The following is a 24,916-nucleotide window of genomic DNA, read 5'->3' on the forward strand; positions in this document are numbered from 1 at the left end:
CCTTTGGGGGCTTGTCTACACACAAAAGCTTTAACCAGACCAGTAAAAGTGGTACAACCTGCAGTTATATTAGTACAAAGGTGCTTTATAGCAGTTTAGTTATTTCCATATAGGAAGGGAAACAAGATGTATATACCTTTATACCAGTGTTACTGCATTCACACTAGGGTTTGTATGGGTATAACCATTGCAGTAATCCAAAACAGTTAGGGCAGCACAATAACTATGTGCAGACCAGAACCAGATAAACTGCCAAGACAGCCCAGGAAGCATGGACTGCCGCTGCTTGGTGCTGTACCTCTTCCCTTTTCACTGACTAGAGGACCTCGGTCTGCATGCCTGTCAACCTGGCACCTTTCGCCACTAGTAACAGCTTTTTAGAAAGAAATATCACTGTTCCCATTTAAAGCGTGTGAGCTGATCTGTTTTGGTAAATAAAGACTGTTCAGTCCAACCGCAGTCTGAGTTTTATTTAGTCACAGATGACATTCACCCCCTCCCTCCATCACACTCGCAAAGGCTGAGTAAGCTATCTTACTGCACGGCACTTGGGGTGTGTCTCTGCTGCATCTGGGAGAGAGCTTCCCATCCCAGGCCCACAGACTTGTGCGAGCAGGGGTCACACTAGTACACTAAAAACAACTGGTTAGATGGTGATTTACATTGCAGCTCAGGCTGGAGCTTACACTCTCAAGTCCGCCCCCGCCCTACCCCTCTAGACTTCGGAGCCTGAGCTCCAGCCTGAGCCACAATGTGAAAGCAACATCTAACACAGCTGTGTTTAGCATGTGCTCTGCTAGCACAAGTCTGTGGGCCCAGGCTGGGAGCTTGCTTCCATAGCAGTGTAGACAGGCCCTACGGACTTCAGCCCAAATCCAGAGGCAAGGTCCTGTGTGGCTGCTATTTCAGTCCTGCTACAGAATGGTGTCTCCTGCTTCCCCTCTGTGCTCCCAGTATAGGGGTTCCTATAAGCATAGATACAACGATCTTTCCCCAAATCTCTCCCATCCATGCCTGTGCATTCAGAGCAGGGGTGAAATCCGCCTCCCAGGGGCACAGAGTGCACTGAGGGATCTGCTACTCCCACCCATGTGAAGGTGTAAAATGAGGGGTTGTGACATGGAGGGTCTTTGCCTGTTGGTGAATTTCACCCTACATCAGCTGGCCAGATATTTTGTCCTGCCTTCAGAAAGTCTTTACAATACCATCCATCTCCTAATTCAGTTGTGTTCAACCTATCGTGCCATTAGATTAACATATACAATTTGTGGTGATTGTCTTAATATAGGGTTCAACACAGCCAAAGGCGATCTGGTGAGGTCCATCCTCTACCCCAAGCCCATGAATTTCAAACTCTACAGAGATGCCTTCAAATTCATCATAATCCTTACATTAATTGGCGTGCTTGGACTGATCTATACAGTGTGTGTGTATGTACAGCACAAGGTAAGTAGTCTTCTTGGTAGTCCATCGATCCAATGATGACAAATCTGTGCAGATCATGTATTGTTGGTCTCACGGGGTGCCCTCTGATGGCTATACAAGCCAATTCTAGAGCTGCACATTTTGCTGCAGATGGTGCATGGGAAGTTCGCAGTCAGTGGGTTGTGCGCTGCTGGTGCTCTGTGACGTCGTTCGCATAGCTCTTGTAGACGCCGGCAGCGGCCTGCCTCAAAGGCGATGCAGGTATTTCTAACTGTTGCACGCCACTGTGTTCCGTCGCTGGTGGCGTCCTCAAGGTCCCTAGGTTTGATACTGCTGTACTGCAGATTGGCTTTGATAGTGTCCTTGTAACGTTTCCGTGGATGACCTATATGCTGGATGCCCAGGGAGAACTCACCATACAGAAGCTGGCGGGGGATTCTGTTGACATCCATGCGGCTGACATGACCGGTCCAACGTAGCTGTGACTTCATGATCATCATTTCGATGCTTGTCATCTGGGCTCTCTTGAGGACCTCGAGATTGGGCACTTTGTCTTGCCAGCGGATCTTCATGATGTTGCGGAGGCAGCGCATGTGGAATGCTTCAAGCTGCTTGATGTGACACCTATATAGTGTCGATGTTTCGCACCCGTACAAAAGAGATGAGAGAACAACAGCTCTGTACACAAGCAGTTTTGTTGACATCCGGATGTTGTGGTGGTTTAAAACTTTGACACGCAGACGGCCAAGTGCCTGGCTTGCTTTGGATATTCATGCGTTGATCTCATTATCCAGTGATCCATCACTGGATATGACACTACCCAGGTATTTAAAGTTCTCCACTACTTTAAGCTGAGTGCCATCAATGGAGATACTCGGGACAGAAGCATTTGATCCAGGTGCAGGTTGATGAAGAACTTCTGTCTTTCCGAGGCTGATAGTTAGTCCGAAGAGTTGCAAGGCCTCAGCAAACTTGTTGACAATGTGCTGAAGATCATTTTCAGTGTGAGCCATGAGGGCACAGTCGTCGGCAAAGAGTGCCTCAAGAAGGAGTTTCTGCACCGTCTTAGTCTTTGCATTCAGGCGATGGAGGTCAAAAAGTGAACCATCGTGCTGGTATTTCAAGTATATACCTCGGTCCAGATCTTTCATTGCACGATTAAGGACGCATGCAAAGAACAGGTTAAATAGGACAGGAGTGAGAACACATCCTTGTTTCACGCCATTGGTGATGTTGAAGGGGGCTGATGTGGCTCCAGCAGACAATACTTCGCCTGTCATGCTGTCATGAAAAAGGCGTATAATCTGGACAAATTTTCTTGGGCAGCTAAGTCATGTTAGAATGGTCCAAAGGGCTTCCCTGTTGATGGTATCAAACGCCTTTGTCAGATCTATTAAGACAGCATACAGGTGCATATTCTGTTCAATGCACTTCTCTTGTATTTGTCTGACAGCAAACACCATGTCGACTGTGCTCCGGCCAGGTCGGAAACCACATTGACTTTCAGGTAGATTTGCCTTGGAAATACTGGCTATTAGGCGGTTCAAGATGATGCGGGTGATGATCTTCCCACCAATGGAGAGGAGGGATATGCCTCTATAGTTTCCACCTTCTGCTTTGCTGCCTTTGTTCTTGAAAAGAGAGACAATAGTAGCGTCGTGGAGGTCCTGTGATATGTTTTCATCCTCCCAGATGCTGATGATCACGCTGTGGAACGCTCCTAGTGCTGCTGGACCTGCTGCTTTGTATATCTCTGCTGGTATCCCATCTTTTCCAGGAGCTTTTCCTGAACTCATCTGGCTAACAGCTTTCTTAATCTCATCTATAGTGGGCGGAAAGTCAAGATTTGTCAGAGCAGGTTGTTGTGGAATTTCATTGAGGACATTATTATTCACGGTTGATGGTCTATTGAGAAGGTTGCTAAAGTGTTCTCGCCATCTTTCGTTGATGCCTTCTTTATCTTTAATCAGCGTTGTGTTGTCTGATGAGAGCAATGGGGTGGTCCTTGGTTTAGAAGCTCCATAGACAGTCTTAATAGCACTGAAGAACATCTTTGAGTTGAGTCTCAGCATAGTGCTCAATTTCTTTGGCTTTGCTCTCCCACCAGTTGTCTTGTATCTGACGGAGGTCTTTCTGTGTTTTGCTGTGAAGGTACTTGAAATGGGTCCCATTTAGAGACTGAGGAGGGGTCATTCTGCCATTCGATAAAGGCTTTTCTCTTTACTTCCAGTGCTGAGCATATTTTTTCTTGGTTCTCATCAAACCAATCCTGATGTGTTCTTTTCTTTGGTCCAAGAGATGTTATTGCTGTGTCAGTCACTATCTGCTTGAAGTAGTAGTAACGTGATAATGGAATTCCTTCCCCACTGGAATTCCTTCCTTCTGAACCCTGAGTAAGGCAGCTGTTTGGAACATCACACTGCACGTACAGCTTCTGCTCAGATAGTCCAAGCTTTCGAACATTCAGAGAGTAAAAACAGGTCGAATATCATCAACAGGTTTGTTGTGTTTGTTTCTTTTCCAGAAACCAGTAGCTGAAACAGTGGCAATGGCGCTCCTCCTCTTCACTGTTTCTGTCCCTCCTGCAATACCAGCTGCTTTGACAACAGGGATTGTTTATGCCCAAAAGAGGCTGAAGAATAAGAAAATTTTCTGCATCAGCCCCCAGAGGATAAATATATGCGGGCAAATAAACCTGGTTTGCTTTGACAAAGTAAGAAACATATTACAGCTTTTGAAGCAAGATTGCTGCAATAGATTTTAATGCTTTTTGCAGGTTTGGGATTTTGTTCTATTAATGCCATAAACATTCTTGGCACTTTTGTTCTTGCTCACTCGTAGCCAAGAAGTCAAATTCAGGCTGCCTCCTCTGGGTATGTTGGACCCAGGACTTGCACAAAGCCTTCCAGGCAGAACCCTCTTCAGGAAGCTGAAGGGGTGGGGGTAGTAGCCACACAGGCATGAGTGCCAGCGAGGCATGCTCTGTGCCTGCTCTGGGGCGTGGTGCAGAGGTTACTCTAGAATCTGTGCTTGCCTAGGAATCACCACATATAACAAAGGTAATGGAGTTGGTGCTATTCCACACTGACCTGTCCCCAGCCCCAATAGAGATTAGCTCCTGAAAGCCCAGTTTCTCAAGTGTGATCTCTGAGAATCTCTTCCTGTGCATGTTCGCAGGAAGAGGCTGGGTTCAACTGCTGTGGAGTCCCCCAACCTCACAGAGTTTGCACACATCACTCCACCTCAGGCAGGAACAACCCCCAGTGTTCTGTGTAGGGCCACCCGTAACTGGATCAAAACATGGTCCCCACCCCAGGCGGACACTGCCTCCAGACTGGGCCCAGACCATGGTTCACCCAGACACTGCCTTCAGACATCTCTGGATTTTTCTGTGGTTTTTACATTAATTCCGTTGTCTTTTAACGCGTGGTGAATAATATATCTCCAGACACCGAAACTCTCCTGAAAACAATGGGCCAGGTTTACAGCAAGTACGAACCAGTGCAATCCCACTGCACTGTGTGTAACTGTGCTAGCTTAGGCAAGCTGGGAATTTGGTCCATAATTTCCTTTTATCCCCAACGTTCATGCTTGTGATCTAATACCCCTTTCAACATTTCTGAGATGTCTTGACTCTCTCTGTCCAGAACATACAATTTAATTTTCATGTTTTCAACTATACAGGGCCAGTTCCAGGGCTGAGGTGAACCAGTTCAGCTCCATTCATTTCAGTAGAGCTAGGATGATCTTCACAACTGAGTATCTAGCCCGCTGTAGTTTGTTGTAAATGTATTGTCTGTATTCCTGGTTCTCCTCTCAGTTACACCAGTTTTACACTGGCATGACTGACTTCAGTGTGGTTTGATTTACACTAGCGTTAGACAGCGAATCAGGGCCTGAACCTCTAATAAAATAATCAGATGTTTGTTTGACCGTAGACTGGCACCCTCACAGAAGATGGACTGGACCTCTGGGGGCTGATCCCTTCAGAAGGAAGCCGGTAAGGATCTTTGTCCACAAATGGATTTTGCATTTTGGGATTGTGTTTAGTGATGGGCAGATCTCAGATATATTGTCTAAACAGCCAAGAGTTCATCCGAACCTTACCCCTGAGGGAGCTCCCTCGTATGCCCAGCTATAGTAAAGAGAGAGGCAATGTGCTCTAGTGACTAGGACACTGGCGTGGGAGTCAAGAGAGCTGGGGTCTCCTCACAGCTCATTCCCTGGCCTGGTGGGCAAGTTGCTTTGCCTCTTTCACTTCCCTCGTTGTCCTGTCCTGTCTAGCCAACCATCTGTCACCCAAACAACTTTAAAAATAAATGAAATTGCTACTTAGGCCACTGTTAACATCCAGACCACCCTCAACAGACATACCTTACCAGCCAAACTCATCAGACTGAAATGTTCGGACTCCACCCTGATGCGACAAACTGCATTTCAATTCCTGTTCCAAAATTCTTTGAGAGCCTGAGGTGACAAATGGCGTGTAATTGCAAAAGGTGTTGATTATAGACAAAATCAGCTCTTTATTGTTCATGCCATGGCTATAAAAATTCATTTTAAACCCACATTGCACTGCCCATATTCCATTTGGCTCAAATACATTTGAGGAGAGATTAGCTGCCCATCATCTTTTGCAGGGGATCAGCATATGCATTATATCAACATCACGGACTTTAGCAGTGGTTGCCAACATATCGGGTACTTCGGCACAGAGGAGATAATTGTATCATGATGAGTGATAGAGTGAGCCAGAAAGCTGCAGCGATGTACAGTGCCAGTGTAGACAAGCCCTAAGAGTTTCCCACAGGACAGAGACACAATTAATATCTGATGCACATTACATAACATTAATTAACAAGTGCCACCCAGTAAAGGATTATTTGGTAAGATTTCCCTGTATTTAGCAATACAATCTCTACCTGGCTCCTGGCCATTAACTAATAGAGGTTGCATGTACAATTCTCACCAGACAGAACATTTTGTTTGGCAGAAAGCTCAAAAACCACAACAAGGAAAATAGCCCTGAATAATGTCATGATTATTTCACTTGAGTTAACTGTGCAGTTCAGTGTCTGTTTATGTGACATGGAGAACAAAATGAGCTACACATGCAAATAAATTTGTATACAGTGTTGCTGTAGCTGTGTAGGTCCCAGGATATGAGAGAAACAAGGTGGATGAAGTAATATCTTTTATTCAAGCAACTTCTGTTGGTGAGAGACACAAGCTTTTGATCTTACACAGAACTCTTCTTCAGGTTCTGGCCACCGGGTGTCTCTTTCACCACCAGAAATTGGTCCAATAAAGGATATTACCTGCAAATAAAACTGACATTTATGTATTAGGAAATTCTATAAGGTGCCAACAGGGGCATCATTTCAGATTTCCATGGGTGGGGAGTGGGCAAATTTCAGTGGCGGTCCAGGGGCAGAGCCCCTATATTTAGTGGTCTGGGAGGTGTAGACCCCAGGTAGGTCTGGCATGACTGAGGAGCAGCCGAGCCAAATCTGAGTGGCTTTGCAACCCTATGCTCCAGATCACAGTGGCAAACATTTGGGGCAGCTGGGCGGTTAACCTGGGTCCTGCCTTAGCAAAATTCTGGTTTCACCTTGACTCAGACATTGGTGGGGCTGGGGCTGGGCCTCACAGGCCTGTAGATCCCAGCCCCTGTGAGCACAGGGAATGGTGCAATGCCCCCCTCCTGCCCTACCTCAATGGCATGTTCAGACTTTGCTCAGCAAGAAGCCATGCTGATGACTTGCCAACAAACCAGTATGGGCTATTGCTGTCTGCACTGATCTAATTAGTAAATCTGCATCATTACTCCACTCCTCCTTAAACAACCTCCTACAAAGAGACTTGCTGAGGGCTAAGTTGGGTGTTACTATGCAGTTTCAGCAAAAACAACGAGGAGTCCTTGTGGCACCTTAGAGACTAACAAATGTATTTTGGCATAAGCTTTTGTAGGCTATAGTCCACTTCATCAGATGCACGGAGTGAAAAAATACAGTAAGCAGTATAAATATTACAGCACATGAAAAGATGGGAGTTGCCTTACCAAGTTGGGGGTCAGTGCTAATGAGGCCAACGCAATCAAGGTGGAAGTGGCCTATTCATTCTCAACAGTTGACAAGAAAGGGTGAATATTAAGAGGGGGAAAATTACGTTTTGTAGTGACCCATCCACTCCCTGTCTTTATTCAGGCCTAATTTGATGGTGTCCAGTTTGCAAATTAATTCCAGTTCTGCAATTTCTCGTTGAAGTCTGTTTTTGAAGTTCTTTTGTCGAAGAATTGCCACTTTTAAGTCTGTTATTGAGTGTCCAGGGAGAAAGAAGTGTTCTCCTACTGGTTTTTGAATGTTACAATTCTTGATGTCTGATTTGTGTCCATTTATTCTTTTGTGTAGAGACTGTCCGGTTTGGCCAATGTACGTGGCAGAGGGGCATTGCTGGCACATGATGGCATATATCATATTGGTAGATGTGCAGATGAACGAGCCCCTGATGGTGTGGCTGATGTGGTTAGGTCCTATGATGGTTCGGTCTTTATTCAGGCCTAATTTGATGGTGTCCAGTTTGCGGTTAGGTCCTATGATGGTGTCCCTTGAATAGCTGTGTGGACAGAGTTAGCAACGGTGTTTGTTGCAGGGATTGGTTCCTGAGTTCGTGTTTTTGTTGTGTGGTGTGTAGTTGCTGGTGAGTATTTGCTTCAGGTTGGAGGTTGTCCGTAAGGGAGGACAGGCCTGTCTCCCAAGGTCTGTGAAAGTGAGAGATCGTCCTTCAGGATAGGTTGCAGATCCTTGATGATGCCTGGAGAGGTTTTAGTTGGGGGCTGTAGGTGACGGGTAGTGGTGTTCTGTTACTTTCTGTGTTGGGCCTGTCTTGTAGTAGGTGACTTCTGGGTCAGCTGATACTTACACCTTCTTTTCAACTGTTGAAAATGTGCTATGTCCACCTTGATTTCATTGGCCTCATTAGCACTACAAAAGAGTGCCACAAGGACTCCTGGTTGTTTTTGCTGATACAGACTAACATGGTTACCACTCTGAAACCTATGCAGTTTCAGTAAAGGAATGTCACTCCGCATGTGAAATGTCCTTTTGTACTTTTAAACAAGATAAAAGAACAGCAAGAATGCTTATACAGCATTTAACTACTTTAAAATGCTTTATAGGCATTAGTTAATTAATTTGCCAAATTACAATAAGAGCCCAAGGGCTAGATCTAAGTTGCCTGAAATGGTACAGATTTTGGTGGCTCACAGAGAGTACGTCCAGACTACCCGCCGGATCGGCGGGTAGCGATCGGTTTATCGGGGATCGATATATCACGTCTCATCTAGATGTGATATATCGATCCCCGAACGGGATCCTGTCGACTCCGGAACTCCACCAGGGCGAGTGGCAGTAGCAGAGTCGACAGGGGGAGCTGCGGCCATCGATCCCGCACCATGAGGATGGGAGGTAAGTCGAAATAAGATACTTCGACTTCAGCTATGCTATTCCCGTGTAGACAAGGCCAGAGACTACAGGATCCACAATGCAATCCTGCTTCTTGATCTCATATTGCCATATTCTGCATTGTTGAACTCCACATTTTGCCACTTCTGATTTAGTAGTAAAGGAGGATAAATAAATTATAGCTTCTCTTTACCATGCTCACCTAAAACTTAATGGGCCTCCTGTTAGTTGAACATGCCATGTAGCAGATACATTTTAAGAAAACAGACAGTGCTAGGCTGTGTAATAGTTGTGTGTCCTAGAGCCAGAGGAAAGAGAGAAGAATCAAGATTATAGTTGGGGAGAAATAATCTAGGATGAAATTGCAAAGACTTCACTCAGCCCAAACTGGTTTATGCTCCATTTCTGCCTCAGGCAGGAGGAGAGAGCATATTCCGGGAATGCTGCATTACACTGCATTGTTCAGGGCCTGAGTCTCTTCTGACTTACCCCAGTGTAAATCAGTGGAGTAATACAGGTTTTAAAACAGGAGCAAGTGAGAGATGTCTCAGGTCCTCAGATGTTAAGGCCACTAGTATAAATGAAGGGGTTGGACGTAATTCTCTGCACTGCACCTTGTGTCATCATTTACACTTGTGCTAGGTGGATGTAAAATGTTAACAAGTCAGAATTCTCCACTTACACCAGCAGTGGCCTTTCACAGCTGTTGGCATAGAGGTAAATAACTCATTGTGCAGGGCAGTGGAGAATCAGGCCCAGCGAAGTCAAGCATGTCACTTTGACACTTCACCAACACTCTGTTGGGCTCCCAACAGGAAACTGTTCAGTGGGATGTTTGCAGTGTTGTAGCTGTGTTGTTCCCAGGATATGAGTGAGACAAGGTAGGGGAGGTAATATCTATCTTTCATTGGTCCTGTAAAAGATATAACCTCCCCTACCTTGTCTCGCTCAGTGAGATATAGCAGATTACAGGAAGTATTATCACTCTTTTCTGTTTGTGTCCAAGATCTCTCTTTTAATAAATAACAGGAGCTGTCAGGCACGGCTCTAAAGCTCCTGTGTTAACTGTAGTATTCATAGCCCATTCCCTCAGAGAGTAATAACACAGTGCGAAGCTGAAATGTAAAGTTCCATGCTAATTATGTTTAAGATACCTTTGGCTCATTGAGGAGGTTAGGCCTGTATATGAAATGTACTGGGGCCTGAATCCTCAGCTGCTGCTAATAGGCATAGCTCCACTGAAGTCAGCCGAGAGGAATCTGTTTACACCAGTTGAGGATCTGTCCCAGTGAATCTATTTGTAAATTGGACACTAACCCTCTGTTTTAAATCAGTTTCCAGAACGTCCACAGCTTTGCCTCTGGTACTCCTTTGCCTTGGGGACTGCTGTGTGGAGCCATGGCGAGCTGTCATTCACTCATAGTTCTGGATGAGAAGATACAGGGAGACCCACTGGACAGGAAAATGTTTGAGGGCACTTGCTGGGTAATGTGACTATTATTCTAACTGCATGTACACAGTATGCAAATCCTTGAAGGCATTCCCCTAATCATCAGGCAAGCAACCGCATGCCTGGTGGCAGCAATATGTAACAGCTAGTGAAATTCCAGTGCCTGGACCACTAAATGAGTCCCTGGTCCTGGCCATAATAATTTCATAGCATTCGGCCTGCAGTTCTGCCAAAGACTAGTGAACTCCGGTTATTTTTACTAAATTCTGAGGCATTGCCACAGCACTGCATCTGCCTCTGGAGTTCTAGCAATTACCTTCCCTAAGGGTACCTGCCACACACCTGATCGGTCAGGGAGGTTGAAAAAAAGACTTCTTTCATCTCCCTGTGTGTGATTTGAAACCGGATTCCAGGGAGGTAGTGAACTGCCAGCCCCCTCCTCACTAGTAGCAAGGCCATGGCTCCTACAACTGGCTTCACTTCCTTCAGTGAGAGCCTGCTGTAGGACAAGAGGGGAAGCAACCAGCTGGTTCTGCATGGATGCAGTCAGGGAGAGGAGTATTTTATCCCATCAGCAAAGAGATACGCTGCCCTGTCCTTATGGAGGCCTGGCTAGAGACTGTAGCTAAGTAGGCAGCCACTCTCCCCTGGGGCTTAAAGAGGAGATGCTTGGGAGAGAAGCAGCTATGGGAAAGGGCACCACGCTGAGATTAAGGTTGGATTAAGGGCTAAGGCATGGACGGCTGGTGACCTGGCCATTGGGGGAGGCTAGCCCCTGGCCCCTCCCCTTCTGTCCAAGGCCCATCCCCCCTCCCTCTCCCTTTTTGCTCCCCCTCAGAAACCCAGAGCCCCCAGCACCTGAAGCACCAGTTGGCCGGGCAGCACAGCCCCAATGCCAACCATCCTGAGTCCCTGTGGCAGGCTGGCCAGGCCCAGCCCCAGCCAGCATGAGCCAGGGCAGAGTGTTGGGAACTGCAGGAGTGGTCTGGGGATGGAGTGTGGGTGGGACCAGGCCAGGCTGTTTGGGGTGCCACAGCCTCTCCCAGCCTATGATACCTGCCGCCCATGGCTAAGGGGGGGGCATGTGAGAGCTCTCCCACTGCATATCCCTCCAGTAGGTACTAAGAAAAAAATCTGGGATGGTTGTCAAACAGCTTGTACTGTTTAAGGAATAGAGTATGCCAGCTTCTTAAGAAAATGTTTTACATGAAGAGAGGACATTTGAAATAAGAGACAACATGCAGATGTGTCATCCTGTGGCCTAGGATACTGGTCTAGTATCCTTGCTGTGTCCACTTTTAAAATAAGGAGAGATGGAGACCTGGGAAACATCTGATTTATTTTTATGAAAAACTGTGACTCAGTTTCCCATCTCATCTTGTTACCTGCCAGGTGTGAAAGTGTTAATTTCTTTTTTGGAACAGAACAAGCAATGCAGTGTCTTTGGGGATGGTTAGTCTAGTCATGCTTCAGGTATCAGGAACTAAAAATCACTAGGGAGTAATTAATGCAAATCCCTAGACAGGTAAACAAGTCTATAGGAGTACCGCCTCCTGGGGAAATTGCATACAGTGGTTTTGACCAGTAGACAAAGAACTGAGAATCGTATAAAGTGGGCAGCCTGCTATGGGAGAAGGGTCACTCTCACTCGCTCCAAGAACTGATAAGAGGCACAGACTCTACAGAAGGGGTTTGAGGGTCTTTCAAACCTACCAGGGTCTCCATGTGGAAGATGGGTGACTCCTGCTCAGACAGGCATTCACATCACCTGGGTATAGTTTTCAAGTTATGTTTTCTCTCTAATGCTTTGGTTCTAAATAGATACTCCACTGTATGACGGCTGGCTGGTCATTGGTTAGCCCTGTCATAGTGGCCGAGAGAGAGAAGGTTGGCAGATGCTAAACAAAACTCAGACTTGTTAAGGTGACCAGTGAGTTGTAGGAGAAAATGGCAGCCTAAATCCCTGGTCTGGAGGGAGGGGGATGCAGGTTCCTGCCCAGAGAGAGATGGTGGGAACAGGCCTGAAACCCAATTAGGGTTCCCTCAAATAGGCCATGAAAGGGTCAGAAGTACTTACCTCAGAATGGTGACAACCCTCAATCCCACAGAGCCCCATCATTCTTGCTTTGTGGTCCTTTCTGCCCCCTCCTCCCCCAAGCAATAGCAGCATGGCTGATGTGTGGCTGTGCAGTGCGGTATATGATGGAGATACTGTGCATAATGGAGAGGAGAATTTTGACCTCACATGGGTGAGAACACATTAAAGACCCTTTTCTAAACACTGCCTTCCAGATGCACCTGTGCTTTTTATACAAGCGTGTTACATTGTTGTTTAGCGCTCAGGAGAAGTGGGCATTACACTTTGGGGACTTACCAACAGAGAGCAGGTGTTCACAGCATGAGTCGATGAAAAATGTGATCTCATGTAATCATAGACACCCCAGATTGTGGTTGGCAGGCGCCTCCCAGCATATCTAGCCAAATGCTCTGACTGAAGCAGGAAGGGCCCAGTACTACTCTTCCCAGAGACTTACCTAACCTGTTTTAAACAAGGGATTATGACATAACCAATTGGTTTATTGTCTAAACGAGTCTAGCTTCAACATCCTGTAAAACTCCTGGATGTTAAATTTACCTGGATTCCATCACCCTTTGTGTTTACACTGGTGACAGACATATGAAAGCATGGATGTTGTGTATGAGGACCCATGGGATCAGCCCAGGGGAGCTGAGATATCCAGCTTCTGCTGGAAGTTTTGTGAGCATGACATTTTGAGTGAAAGGTATATTTTCTGGTTGGTTGCCTTTTGGTTTTTTGCATTCTCACAGCGCAAAAAAACAACAAAAAAACCAAATAAACCTCGCTTGTGAAATGTTGCAAAGCCAAATTTCAGAAGTGCAAAGAAACCAAAATGAAAAGGTGAAAACTTGAGCATAAAGTTGAACCCCCCCAAAGACGGGAACTTTTGCACATCCTTAAGTATACCTGTGGCCACAGGTGTAGGTTGAATATTTAAATGCTTCCAGGTTAATGTCCTAATTTTATTATTGGTGTAATTTTCCCCTCCAAAGGAAATGGAAGATTCCAGTGCAGCTCATAGTAAGGCTGGAGTACCAGATACAAGTGTAATCGTTAAACCAGGACCAAACGCTAGAAATGTGAGTTCTGTGTTCTTAACAGAAAGAATATGGTGTGTATGTAACTCCTAGCAGAAGTAACATTCATTTCTCTCTCCAATGTCAAGAATTGGCTGGCAGCTGTAAATTGCTTCAACCGTTCTTTTATGCTATTTTTGCATCTTATGAAAGGCGTTCCTGTAACGAGGTCAGCACCTGCCTCTCACGAATGCCCCCTCCTCTGACCGACAGTGCCTGTAATCTCTCAGTTCTTTTCAGCGGGGCAGCACCCACCTCTCGCGAGCGCCCCCCTCCAACCGATGGCTTTCTCGGCAGGTCTTCAGTGACTCAGTCCTGTGACCGAGCCACCTACACTGTCCCCCTTCCAGGGTACGCTGTCCAACCGGGCCTATATCAAAGTCCTCAGTAATGCCCTGTAGCCCTCCGTGGGCACCAACATCTCTGAAGCCCGGTCCTCAGTCTGACCAACAGGGCCTATCTCAATACCCTAGTTGGCCAGCTTACATGAGAAGTTGCTGCTCTGGAGTGGAGCAGCATGCCCAGGGCTTCCTCCCTGGGGACTCTTCGCCAGGCCTTTAGTCCTCTGACCCCAGCTCTTCAGCTGGGTCAGTCTAGTCAGCCCCCTTCCGGGGGGTAACAGTTCCATACACAGTCCCTGCCCTGGGCCTGTTTTAAGTGAATCCTGGCAGCCACCCCGAAGCTATTCCCTCACTTCCCCAGTCCCTACCAGCAACTACCTGCCTTAGCCCTTGCAACCAGCCGGGGGCACCTTCTGCTTACCTAGTCCCTGCAAGCAGAATGCACTCACTCCCTGCAGCTCCTTTTATATGAGCCTGCTGGGCCCTCATTGGCTGCTCCCTGTAGCCTCTCTGATTGTCTGCTTCCCCTGTAGCCATTCTAGGCCACTTGGAGGACCTCTCCACTGCTTCTTTCCTGGGATGGGTGTGGCAGGACTCTGAGGCGTCCAGCAAGGGGCCTTTGGGCCTAGTCCACCCCATCACAGTCTCTTTGAAAACTTGTCCCGGTGTTAAATTGGAGGAAGTCAGTCAGACACACTAAACTGGCCGTTTGGGGACGTACAGTCAGGGGAGAATCCGTTTTAAGCAGTTCCTGTGAATGCAGCAAAGCGGCATTTCCCTGAGAGAGAAATATACAGGGCAGGGGAGGGGAGGGGGACGAGACAGATCTAAAGGAAGGGACAGAGGAAAAACGATGTTTGCAAAAACTAAAAATGTAAGAGGGAATAAAATAAATGAGCAGAAGAGAAACAACAGTGGTGTGAAATGAGAAAACTATTTGCTATACAGGTAGCAGCAAAGTTTTCCTGTATGTTTCTTTCACACACTTGGGAAGACTCTTAGAGATGAAAAATAGACATTCTAAGAAGTAAAGACAGATGCCTCCTGGAGGACTCCTCTAGCATTACCGACAAAGCAGATATGCTTTTCTAGGCTATTCAAAGTGAGACCTGTGCAGGGAACAGCTGACAAAATTGAATATTAACAAATCGCCTGAACTGGATCAAATACCCTGGTTACCAGACTGAACTAATCTATAGGAAGAGGCATGTGCATTATAACATACTGAAAAAAAATAAAAAAAAGAATAATACAAGTATTACATAACTCCAAGCGTTTCTCCCTTAGTTCTCAAAGGATTTCACATAAATAAATGCAAAATGGCTAATGAAAGACAGATTAGAACAAAGCACAAACCAGGATGGAAAGCATAGGCTGAATATCAGGAGGGGGAAACCCACTGAGGTCTGTAAGCTCTGGAATATTTTGCCACAGGAAGCAGTAGTAGGAAGCCCCATCTTCAGAGACCATTTAAAAGCTATCCAGGACTGAGCATTAAAGAATGTGCTATAGCGAACAGTCCTGGATTTTTTAGGGGAAGTGTATGGAAATAGATGAGATGATCCAGTTGTACAATTTGTGTCTGGTCCCTGTGATCCCACATGCAAAAGGTAGCAAGTGAAATGCCCCCAGGCTAATTAACTCAACTCCAGAGAGAACTCACGATAGGAAACAAGTCCCAAGCTAGCCAAAAGACAGATTTTCTGTTTGCAAAATGAATTGAGTATCTAATTAATGTCCTACCTTCCTGGCCTTTCCTCAGGCTCCAGTGGATGGGATAGCAATCCTACATCAGTTCCCATTTTCCTCCGGGCTGCAGAGGATGTCTGTCATTACCCAGCAGCTTGGGAAGGACCAGTATGATCTGTATATGAAGGGAGCACCAGAAATGGTGACCAGCTTTTGCAGACCAGAAACTGGTATGGAAATGTATATATATATATATGTATAAACGTACGTATCTTTATTTTTGCTCAGTCCAAAAGGGCATTGCCCTCGAGAGTTACTGTGCACCTGTAAATCGCATTGATACAGCTACCACGGCCGCACTCGCATGGTCCAATAGCTGATTTGATGTACAGTCAGATGCTATGATGATTTACACTAGCTGAGTTTCATTGACTATTTACATAGTGGAGGATTGGGCCCATAACTGGATGTTAGCATGTCCAAATGCCTGATTTAGATAAGCAGTCACGGTCATTGCACGGGCAGTGACATGCATATCTTTGATTAACAAAAGAGGTAAGAGCACAAGTACAGTTTCCAGATATGTACATTCAGCGCTGTAAGACTGACCAGTCTCCCAGAAGCTTTCTATCTGAGTGCTGGGAGAGGAGCTATGTGAATGTAAATTATTGTTAACAATAACTGCTGTAGAAAACGGCCAGCTTTCCTTTTTCCTTTTTGAAATTTGAACCAAGGCTTCTATTCTCATTCTGCTAGCAAACATAAGCTCCTTTTTTATTGTGAAAACACCACTAACAACTTGAAACTCAGATCAGATTCACTGAAATGTTTTCCAAGTTTCATGAAGATTCTGAGCAAACATGGGATGGGGCCAATGTATGGCTGTGTTTTTGAATGGCACTGGAGAGAAACCGGGTGAAAATGGCTTTGCTGAGCCACTCTGGGAGATTTTGGGGAATGATGGGAGGGTGCAGCTTAGCCATCACAAGCCTAATTACATAAGTCTCTGAAATGAGTTTCACACAGTTCTATCAACACAGACAAGAAAAGCATCTTAAACTGATTCCTGTTCTGGTTTCTCGAGTTTCTGAACTTCTCCTGTTATCCAGACATTTTAGTGTAGGTGTTGATTCACAGTATAATAAATAATTAAGCACTATACAATGCAGCTACAGTATGAAATACTGCTTTTTTCCAGGTCAAATAGGTAGACTATCCTAAAGTTACATTTGCCTTTAAAATCTCTATATGGAATTATCAGAACCAACTGGAGATTGCAGGCTTGACCCCTAGCTACTTCCCACTCACACTCAGCACAACTGCGGGAGGCACAAGAGGCACAAGTAGCTTTAATTCACCTTTGTGCCTCTCTTGGTCCTGGGCCTTCCCCAGTGTAAATGACAGTAGTCCCAGAAGCCTCTCACTTCCATGTCATGCCCCGGGCCCAACCCAGCCCATTCACAAAGCCAGCTGTTTGCCATCAAAGAAAGCTCCCACTGAGGCATAGAAATATTAAGTGATTCACCCAAAAAGTTACACAGCATTTAAGTGGAAGAACTCAGATTTGGAAGGGACAGAGCAGAGTCAGACCTGAGGCTGAGAGCAGTGGAGAAGTTCATAGCCAGGTTCCAGGCTGGGGCCAATACCAAGGACCAGAGTCCAAGTCAGGCTCCAGGTCAGGAGGCGAGAGCCACTTCAAGGCAAGGTCAAAGCCAGACATTCCAGGGCAGACGTGGTCATGGTGGCATAGAAGCTCCACACTGTTGCCTGAACACTTCCCAGAATGCCCTGTGGGTTTACATAGGGTTGGGTGCCAGTCAGGAGCCACGGGGCTGCTGCCTGTCTCTCTGAGGTGAGACTTCGTGTGGGCTGTGCTCAGAGCAGGTTGTGGGTAGTGGAGCGCAAGCTAATTACAGCGGCCACTGGAAGGGTTGCATGCCGGGCAGCTCTGTATGCTCAGGTTCAAGACCTGCTAGGCCTTACATTACCCCCTTTCTAGGGGCACCCTCTGCTGGCCTGGGCTTGCCAGGATGGCCTATGTGATGCGGGGGCCTCCCCACACTGGGTTGAATTAGGCCAGACAGGCCCAATTAAGCAGGAAACAGGGGAGATATTTTATGAGGAGGCTGCGAATTGGAAGCAAGATCACAGGTGGGTTTTACTGTGGCATACCAGAATACAATCCAGGCCCCGGGGGGAGTGGGCGGGCTGTGTCACTCCTGCCCTGCAACCTTGGGTGCCTTACAATGCCTTGCTGTCCCCGGGCTGCTCAAACTATATGCACGCCGCACCCTGAGTATCTGTGCAACTGCAGCCTGCCAGCCGCACTCTGTCTCTCAGCAGCCTGGGTTGTACTGCAGAGTGATCCCAACACACCCCCAGTCCCAGATTTTCCCTAGAAATGTATGTTTTGTACTGCCCAGTCCTCTTCTGGACAATACAAGTTATATTAAGTCCATTATTTCTTTAAAAAAATAATATGCACACAACTTGTCACCCCAAATGGCGTTTCCCCAGACGCTTCAGTTTAAACACACTGGATTAAATCAAACAAGTTTATTAACTACAAACAGAGATTTTAAGCATATACAAGTAACGAGGCATAAAAGTCAGAAATGGTTACAAGAAAAATAAAGATAAAATACTACTAGTGCCTAGCTTAACAAACTGTTAAATTCAAAACAAAGCTTTCTCACCACGTGTTCAGCTGTCTTACTGACCACACTTCTCAGGTCAGGACCTCTTCACCCAGGGTCCAACAAATGCTTCATCGCTTGAGCTGCACTGAACACGATTGGCAGGAGAGAGAGGAGTGTCGTGGCGCGTCTGCTCCTTTTTCTAATCCTGTCCCCACTTTGAGAAGCATTACCACCTGGGAGCAAGGCGGCAGGCAGTCTGTGTGGAAGGGAACTCCATGCTGTGTCTTTGCTAAGGCCAGGTCTGTGCTACAGACCTATATCGGTATAACTGTGCCACTTGGAGATGTGAAAAATCGACACCCCTGAGCGACAGTTATACGCACCTAACCCTCCATGTAGACAGCGCTCTGTCATCTCTTGGATTTACCAAACAGGAGCCACGAGGCTGCTACCTCTCAGACCCCTGGAGGTGGGACTTCCTGTGGTCTGTGTCCACAGTGGGTCATGGTTAGTGGTTATACTTATTGCTGGATGGCACAGAGTGTTGTTTGGTGCATAGCTGCTCTGCAGGCCTAGGTTCAAGACTCCCTCAGCCTTATTTAAAGTGCAAGGAGGCCCTGTAGAATATGCAGAGATTAAGCCATAGAAGAAAAGAACCAAAGACTGGATGTTCTTTAAGTCACTTAAACCATAAGACTTGCCCACATATTCTTTTCTCCTCTAAACAGTCCCAACTGATTTCGTAAAGGAGCTTAAGGTTTACACGACCCAAGGTTTCAGAGTGATTGCACTGGCACACAGAGCACTAAACATGGGAAAGGATGTGGAACTGGACAACTTAGAGAGGTAAGCTTTGCTAATGTCCTGTTATCACTGCTGGATACCTCTCCACACCAACTCTTCAGGACCTCCCAGAGGAGAGGGAGCTGGGAATAGCTAAGCCATTTAGCATGATCCCTACATGCTAATCACCAAGTAAGCTAACGCTCCTGGTAAATGGGTTAAACTCAGCCCCCATTACCTTCATCTTTGCATTAGTTCTGTGTTGGCATCTGCCAGCCCAGCATGGCGAGCAGCTGGAGATGGGAGCAGAAAGGACGCATGTCTCCTCCCCATGTACGCTGTCTTCCAGGGGGTAGAGCAGATTTCTGTTCCTGAAGATATCTGGCATGTGTGTGTGTGTGTGTCCTGGCTACGCTTCCTGCTTAGCCCACACAGCCATGCTGTGGAGGCATGGCAGCTTGTGCAAAGCTGTAGACACATAAATGCTCAGTGAGTCGCTTTGCTTTGCATTCAGGATCAGTTACATTTCACTGGAAAGAAAAGTGCAACCTAGTGTGGATTCTATGTCAAACAAATGCTGCTCCCGCCCCAAAAACTATGGAAACAATCTCTCGGGGTGTTTTTATCTTCATTCTCAGGGAGGAAGTGGAGTCCGACCTGACGTTCCTGGGCCTTCTGATAATGGAAAATCGGCTGAAGGCAGAGTCCAAGCCTGTGCTGGAAGAACTCAGCACTGCCCGCATCAGGAGCGTTATGATCACAGGTATTGTCTCTGGGCCTGAGCCTGTAGCCCTCCAGGTACAGAACTCCCACGTTGGACAACAGCAGTTCCATGAGCCGATGGCTCACAGGATCTGGTCCTCGGACTTGCTGTCCTTGTTACATTAGCTCAGGGGTAGACAACCTATGGCACGCATGCTGAAGGCGACACACAAGCTGATTTTCTGTGGCACTCGCACTGCCTGGGTCCTGGGGGGGCTCTGCATTTTAATTTAATTTTAAATGAAGCTTCTTAAATATTTTTAAAACCTTATTTACTTTACATACAATAGTTTAGTGATATATTATAGACTCATAGAAGGAGACCTTCTAAAAACGTTAAAATGTATTGCTGGCACGCGAGACCTTAAATGAGAGTGAATAAATGAAGACTCGGCACATCACTGCTGAAAGGCTGCCGACTCTAGATTAGTGCAATGCCCCTGAATTAAACAGTTACAGTAGCATACCCCTGGTGTAACAGTGGAGAATCGGCCCTCTGGTCTCTAGAAAAAACTGGGGGGATGAACGCTTGGGGTGGGCACAGCGTGTAGCACAGCAACAATAGTAAAGTTACAGTAGACAGAAGAGACACAATCTGCCTCACTTGTTTATTTGACAGGTGACAACCTTCAGACAGCTGTTACTGTGGCCAAAAATTCCGGAATGATTTCCAAGACCAGCAAAGTGATTCTCATTGAAGCAAGTGAACCAGAAGGACCCACCCCAGCATCCATTACCTGGCAACTAGTGGAAGATAGCAAACAAATTGCAGCTGGAATCACAGTAAGCACAACTGGGGGACGTAGTCACTTTTCAAATGCTGATGGGATTTAATGAAGCACTGAGGCTTTTAATATGTGAAAAGTGTTTTTTTTTTACTACTTTGCCCAATAGGCTTGAAGTTGCTGTGACATGAAGGAAACATGCAGGATTTTTTTTAAATGTTCCATCAGCTGGTGAAGTGATATTTGATATAGCCATCAGCTCAGAACTCATAAAATATAATAGTAAATAATAATAGTACTCTGCAGATATATAGCATGTCTCATTCACCCAGTAGGGCTCTATGGTTAAATACAACTAGAAACATATGTTGTGTCTGGAGACAAACTTCAGTGCAATTTCTATAGCATAATTGCCAATCACGTTGGTTAACATGTAGTAATTAACAAGTGTTAGATCACAAATAAGTAGTCACATGGAGACAGAGCAACAAAGTTTTACAAAGGGATGGTGGGTGAGGTAAATATTATCCCCATTTTATTGATGGAAAACTGAGGCACAAGGTGGTTAAATGTCTTTTCCAAGGTCTGTAACAAGGTGCACAGTGAAACCCAGGCTTCTAGATTCCAGTTCTCTAGCCACTAACCACAATACAGTCATGGTTTGAGCAATTACATTTGCCCCCTTCATTAATCACATATTAAGACATTATGATTCCAGTCTAAGAATAACTCGTCTGATTTCTAGGACACGTGTGTTAATATTGAGGAAAGAACCATTCCTGAAAGGGAAAGCAACAATTACCACTTTGCCTTGAATGGAAAATCCTATCAGGTTATAGTGAAGCATTTCAAGAGTTTGCTGCCAAAAGTAAGTTTACGAGGAAACAAAGAGCTGGTTTTACAAAAATGTTGAATTTCAAAGGTGCTGTACTGATAAACGGGTGTGAGTCACTCAGCTCATTCTCAACAAAGAGACCGTGACCGTGCAATGGCCCCCGTGTTCCCCAACTTTATTCTGAATGCTCCTCTCTTAGCTGGTCAGTGTTCATTCTGCTGAGGCTTCCAATAATTCCATTTAGGGCATTTTGAATATTCATCTGTCTCACAAGCAGATAAGAGGAAGCACAGAATTCATTTAATTGTAGCAGTCCAATTAGGGAAAAACACAGACATGAATCAGCATTTCTAGAGCTGTGGTAGTAACTAATAAAACTGGTCACTAGCACTATTGGTGAATGATAAAAGGATCACATAGACTGGAGACACTACTTGATCCTGAAGAGTTGAGCTAAATTTAAAGGGATAATGTTCATGGTGCAGGAAAATGATCACACACAGATGGAATCACATTGCAAACTCCTACAGGCTGATCCAAAGTCTATTAAAGTCATTGGAAAGACTCCCATTGACTTCAATAGACTTGGTGTTGGTGTCATGCCCTTATTTTGGAACTGGATTTTAAACACTTCAAAGTTTGTGGATCTTGTGACCCTGGGTGTTTTGGTACAGCTTTTTATGAGAAGAATCAGGTTCAGATTCCAAAAACTCCAACATGTGGGGAGGAGGTTCAGAGCAGGGGGGTTGGTTCAATGCCACTGGTAGATCAAAGATGAAAAGCAGTAAGATGCTATTCCATCTGATTCAATAATGAAGCAGGGCTGATTTCTCCCTTATGCTGCTAAATATCATACAAGGGACACTAGATTCCTAACAGCGCTAAAAATATTTGGGGTTTGTTTTTTCAATCTAGTACCTCAACATTCTTCTCTCTACAGATACTAGTGAATGGGACTGTTTTTGCTAGAATGTCTCCTGGGCAGAAATCCAGCCTCATTGAAGAATTTCAAAAACTGAAGTAGGTTCAGCAGAATGTTTTCTAAACATAATTACAAAAGAGACTGCAGCACAGAGAAGTAAAGAACAGCGTATCTTTACTTTTGATTACAGAACTCAGCTTTCTCCCCCGCCCTTTCTCCAGGCTTAAAAGCTCTATGTACCCTCTGAGCTCGCAGTGTATGGCCACTTTCACCCAAATTCACACCTAATCTACCTATACACAACTGCAGTGACCTTAGCCTTCGAATAATATTAGCCACTACTCTCTACATTATAATATATATAACAGGCACCATGAATCATGAGTGGCAGGATGAAATAAAAATACATGGGTCAGACCCTAATTTCATTTACCACAGAGTCGCTCCAGCCGAGCTGAATGGAGTTACCCCAGGCTGCGAAAAGCAGATCAAATCTGGCACCTGATACTGGACTGAAACTGGCTCATTCAGGCATTAATGTGGAAATTAATATTTCCCAAGGCCAGATATCACACTGTTTGTAAACATTGTCTGCAATTCAGAAGCAAGAGAAATACTTTTTGTAACTTTTTTACAGTAAAATGATTGCTTCTGATGCAGTGACCACTCCAGAGATCAAAAACCTTGCGTTTACACTGTTGAGGTAGTGCAGAGCAGGGACAAAGACAGCATAGGTTTCCTCATGCTGAACACTGCAATCTCCTTTGTTACTCAGTAATGGGTCTCACAACTGAACTCTCAAAAACACTTTCTAGCATGTTATATAGATATTAGTGCAGAGGTTCCCAAACCTATCTGTGGAGAATTGGCTGGTCACATGGGTCTGCCTCTTTCCAGCTGCACTCAGTGATAAAACTATGGTATAGTGTATTTGGACTTTCAGAAAGCCTTTGACAAAGTCCCTCACCAACGGCTCTTAAGCAAAATAAGCTGTCATGGGATAAGAGGGAAGGTTCTCTCATGGATCAGAGACCAGCTAAAACATAGGAACCAAAGGGTAGGAATAAATGGTCAGTTTTCACAATGGAGAGAGGTAAATAGCGGAGTTCCCCAAGGAGCTGTACTGGGATCTCTGCTGTTTGACATATTCATAAATGATCTGGCAACGTTAAAACGTAAGCAAGTTAAAAACAAAACACAAAGTTGGAGTAAGTACCATAGGAAAACAGCCACCTATCTCTTACTCCACCAACACACTCTCCTATACTAGGGCAGTAGGTGAAATGTAGTCAGTCACCTCTTTGTTCTGATGTGACATATTTGAAGATCCTAAATGAGTATATGAGAGAGTGTCTTAAATGATAAAACAATTAAGTACAAAGTTCACCTATTAATTTTTTTTCTTTGTCCCTCTCAGTTACTATGTGGGTATGTGTGGAGATGGAGCCAATGACTGTGGGGTACGTAGAAACACAAATCCCTCATCCTCCTGAAATGGTGTCTTTCCTTTTGTCATTCTGCCAAGTGCCATGAAAAGAGTAGCTTAATCTACTGCCATGAAACATTCTAACAGCACTGTCCAAATTAGGTTGTCAGAACATACAATCAATATATCCTTCAATGTGTCCCTTTTAGAAACATTCTTAGATGGAATTCTTCATGTAAATGTGCACCCACCTAGAGTTATTGGGTATGATGAGATATATTGGATAGGAATGTTCCTTTCTTATATTTGTACACTTCCAAAGGCAGTGTAAACTTCTGGGATGCATGGTGGAATAGCCTAGTCATTAACTATAAATACAGCCCTATCAAATTCACAGTCCATTTTGGTCAATTTCACGATCATAGAATTAAAAAAATTGTAAATGTCATGGTTTCAGATATTTAAATATGAAATTTCACAGTATTGTAACGGTGGGAATCCCGACCCAAAACAGGATCGTGGGGGGAATCGCAAGGGTATTGTAGGGGAATCACAGTGTTGCCATCCTTACTTCTGTGCTGCTGTCTTCAGAGCTTGCAACTGGAGGGAGGCTGCTGGCCAGGCACCCAGCTCTGAAGGCGGTGCCACCACCAGCAGCAGTGCAGAAGTAAGGGTGGGAATACCATACCATACCATGCCCCCCTCATTTCTGTGCTGCTGCTGGCAGCAGCTCTGCCTTCAGAGCTGGACTCCCAGCTGGTGGCCTCAGAGTTTCCCACATCTGGGGGTGATTCCCGGGATGGCATCGGGAGTGGCCTGTGTGGAGGAAGAGGAAGTCCTGGCCCTCTACAAGCCATCTGGGACTAGCAGCTGGAGCCCAGCACACAGTAGGGGCCCCTGGCTGGGGTGCTCGCAGTTCTGCCCCTCCTTGTCTCCAGGCCCAGCTCTTGGGAGTTAAAGGGGCCTTGGGCTGGCTGTGCGTGTATGGGGGGCGGGGTGGGGAGTGACCACAGGCCCCCCTGACCACGAGGCCCGGGGTGGTCACCCACTCACCCACCTGTAAGGCCAGCCCTGTACCCCCCCAAAGTGCCAACCCCCCCCCCCCAACTATACCACTCTCACTTCTGCGCTACTGCTGGCAGCAGCACTGCCTTCAGAGCTGGACTCCCAGCTAGCAACTGCCATTCTCCGGCCACCCAAGTCTGGGAAATCTGGTCTCCCTTGCATTAGCCAGATTTCACGGGGGAGATCAGATTTCGCAGTCCATGACATGTATTTCACAGCCATGAAAACATACATG

The 24,916-nt window shown here is 45.8% G+C and overlaps 1 protein-coding gene across 1 annotated transcript in view; it reads left to right on the plus strand.

The window, feature by feature from the left end:
* The window catches only part of ATP13A5 (ATPase 13A5), a 48,763-nt gene that overhangs the window by 11,683 nt on the left and 12,164 nt on the right, over positions 1–24,916 (plus strand). Inside the window, exons 12-23 of the mRNA XM_039489156.1 lie at positions 1,289–1,446; positions 3,950–4,138; positions 5,364–5,425; positions 10,223–10,373; positions 13,411–13,497; positions 15,598–15,754; positions 18,892–19,009; positions 19,585–19,709; positions 20,328–20,491; positions 21,179–21,301; positions 22,209–22,288; positions 23,608–23,650. Of these exons, the coding sequence (XP_039345090.1) occupies positions 1,289–1,446; positions 3,950–4,138; positions 5,364–5,425; positions 10,223–10,373; positions 13,411–13,497; positions 15,598–15,754; positions 18,892–19,009; positions 19,585–19,709; positions 20,328–20,491; positions 21,179–21,301; positions 22,209–22,288; positions 23,608–23,650 (1,457 nt within the window). The remainder of the gene's footprint in view (positions 1–1,288; positions 1,447–3,949; positions 4,139–5,363; positions 5,426–10,222; positions 10,374–13,410; positions 13,498–15,597; positions 15,755–18,891; positions 19,010–19,584; positions 19,710–20,327; positions 20,492–21,178; positions 21,302–22,208; positions 22,289–23,607; positions 23,651–24,916) is intronic.

Source organism: Mauremys reevesii, linkage group 9 (genome assembly GCF_016161935.1).
Source record: "Mauremys reevesii isolate NIE-2019 linkage group 9, ASM1616193v1, whole genome shotgun sequence".
Lineage (NCBI taxonomy): Eukaryota > Metazoa > Chordata > Testudines > Geoemydidae > Mauremys > Mauremys reevesii.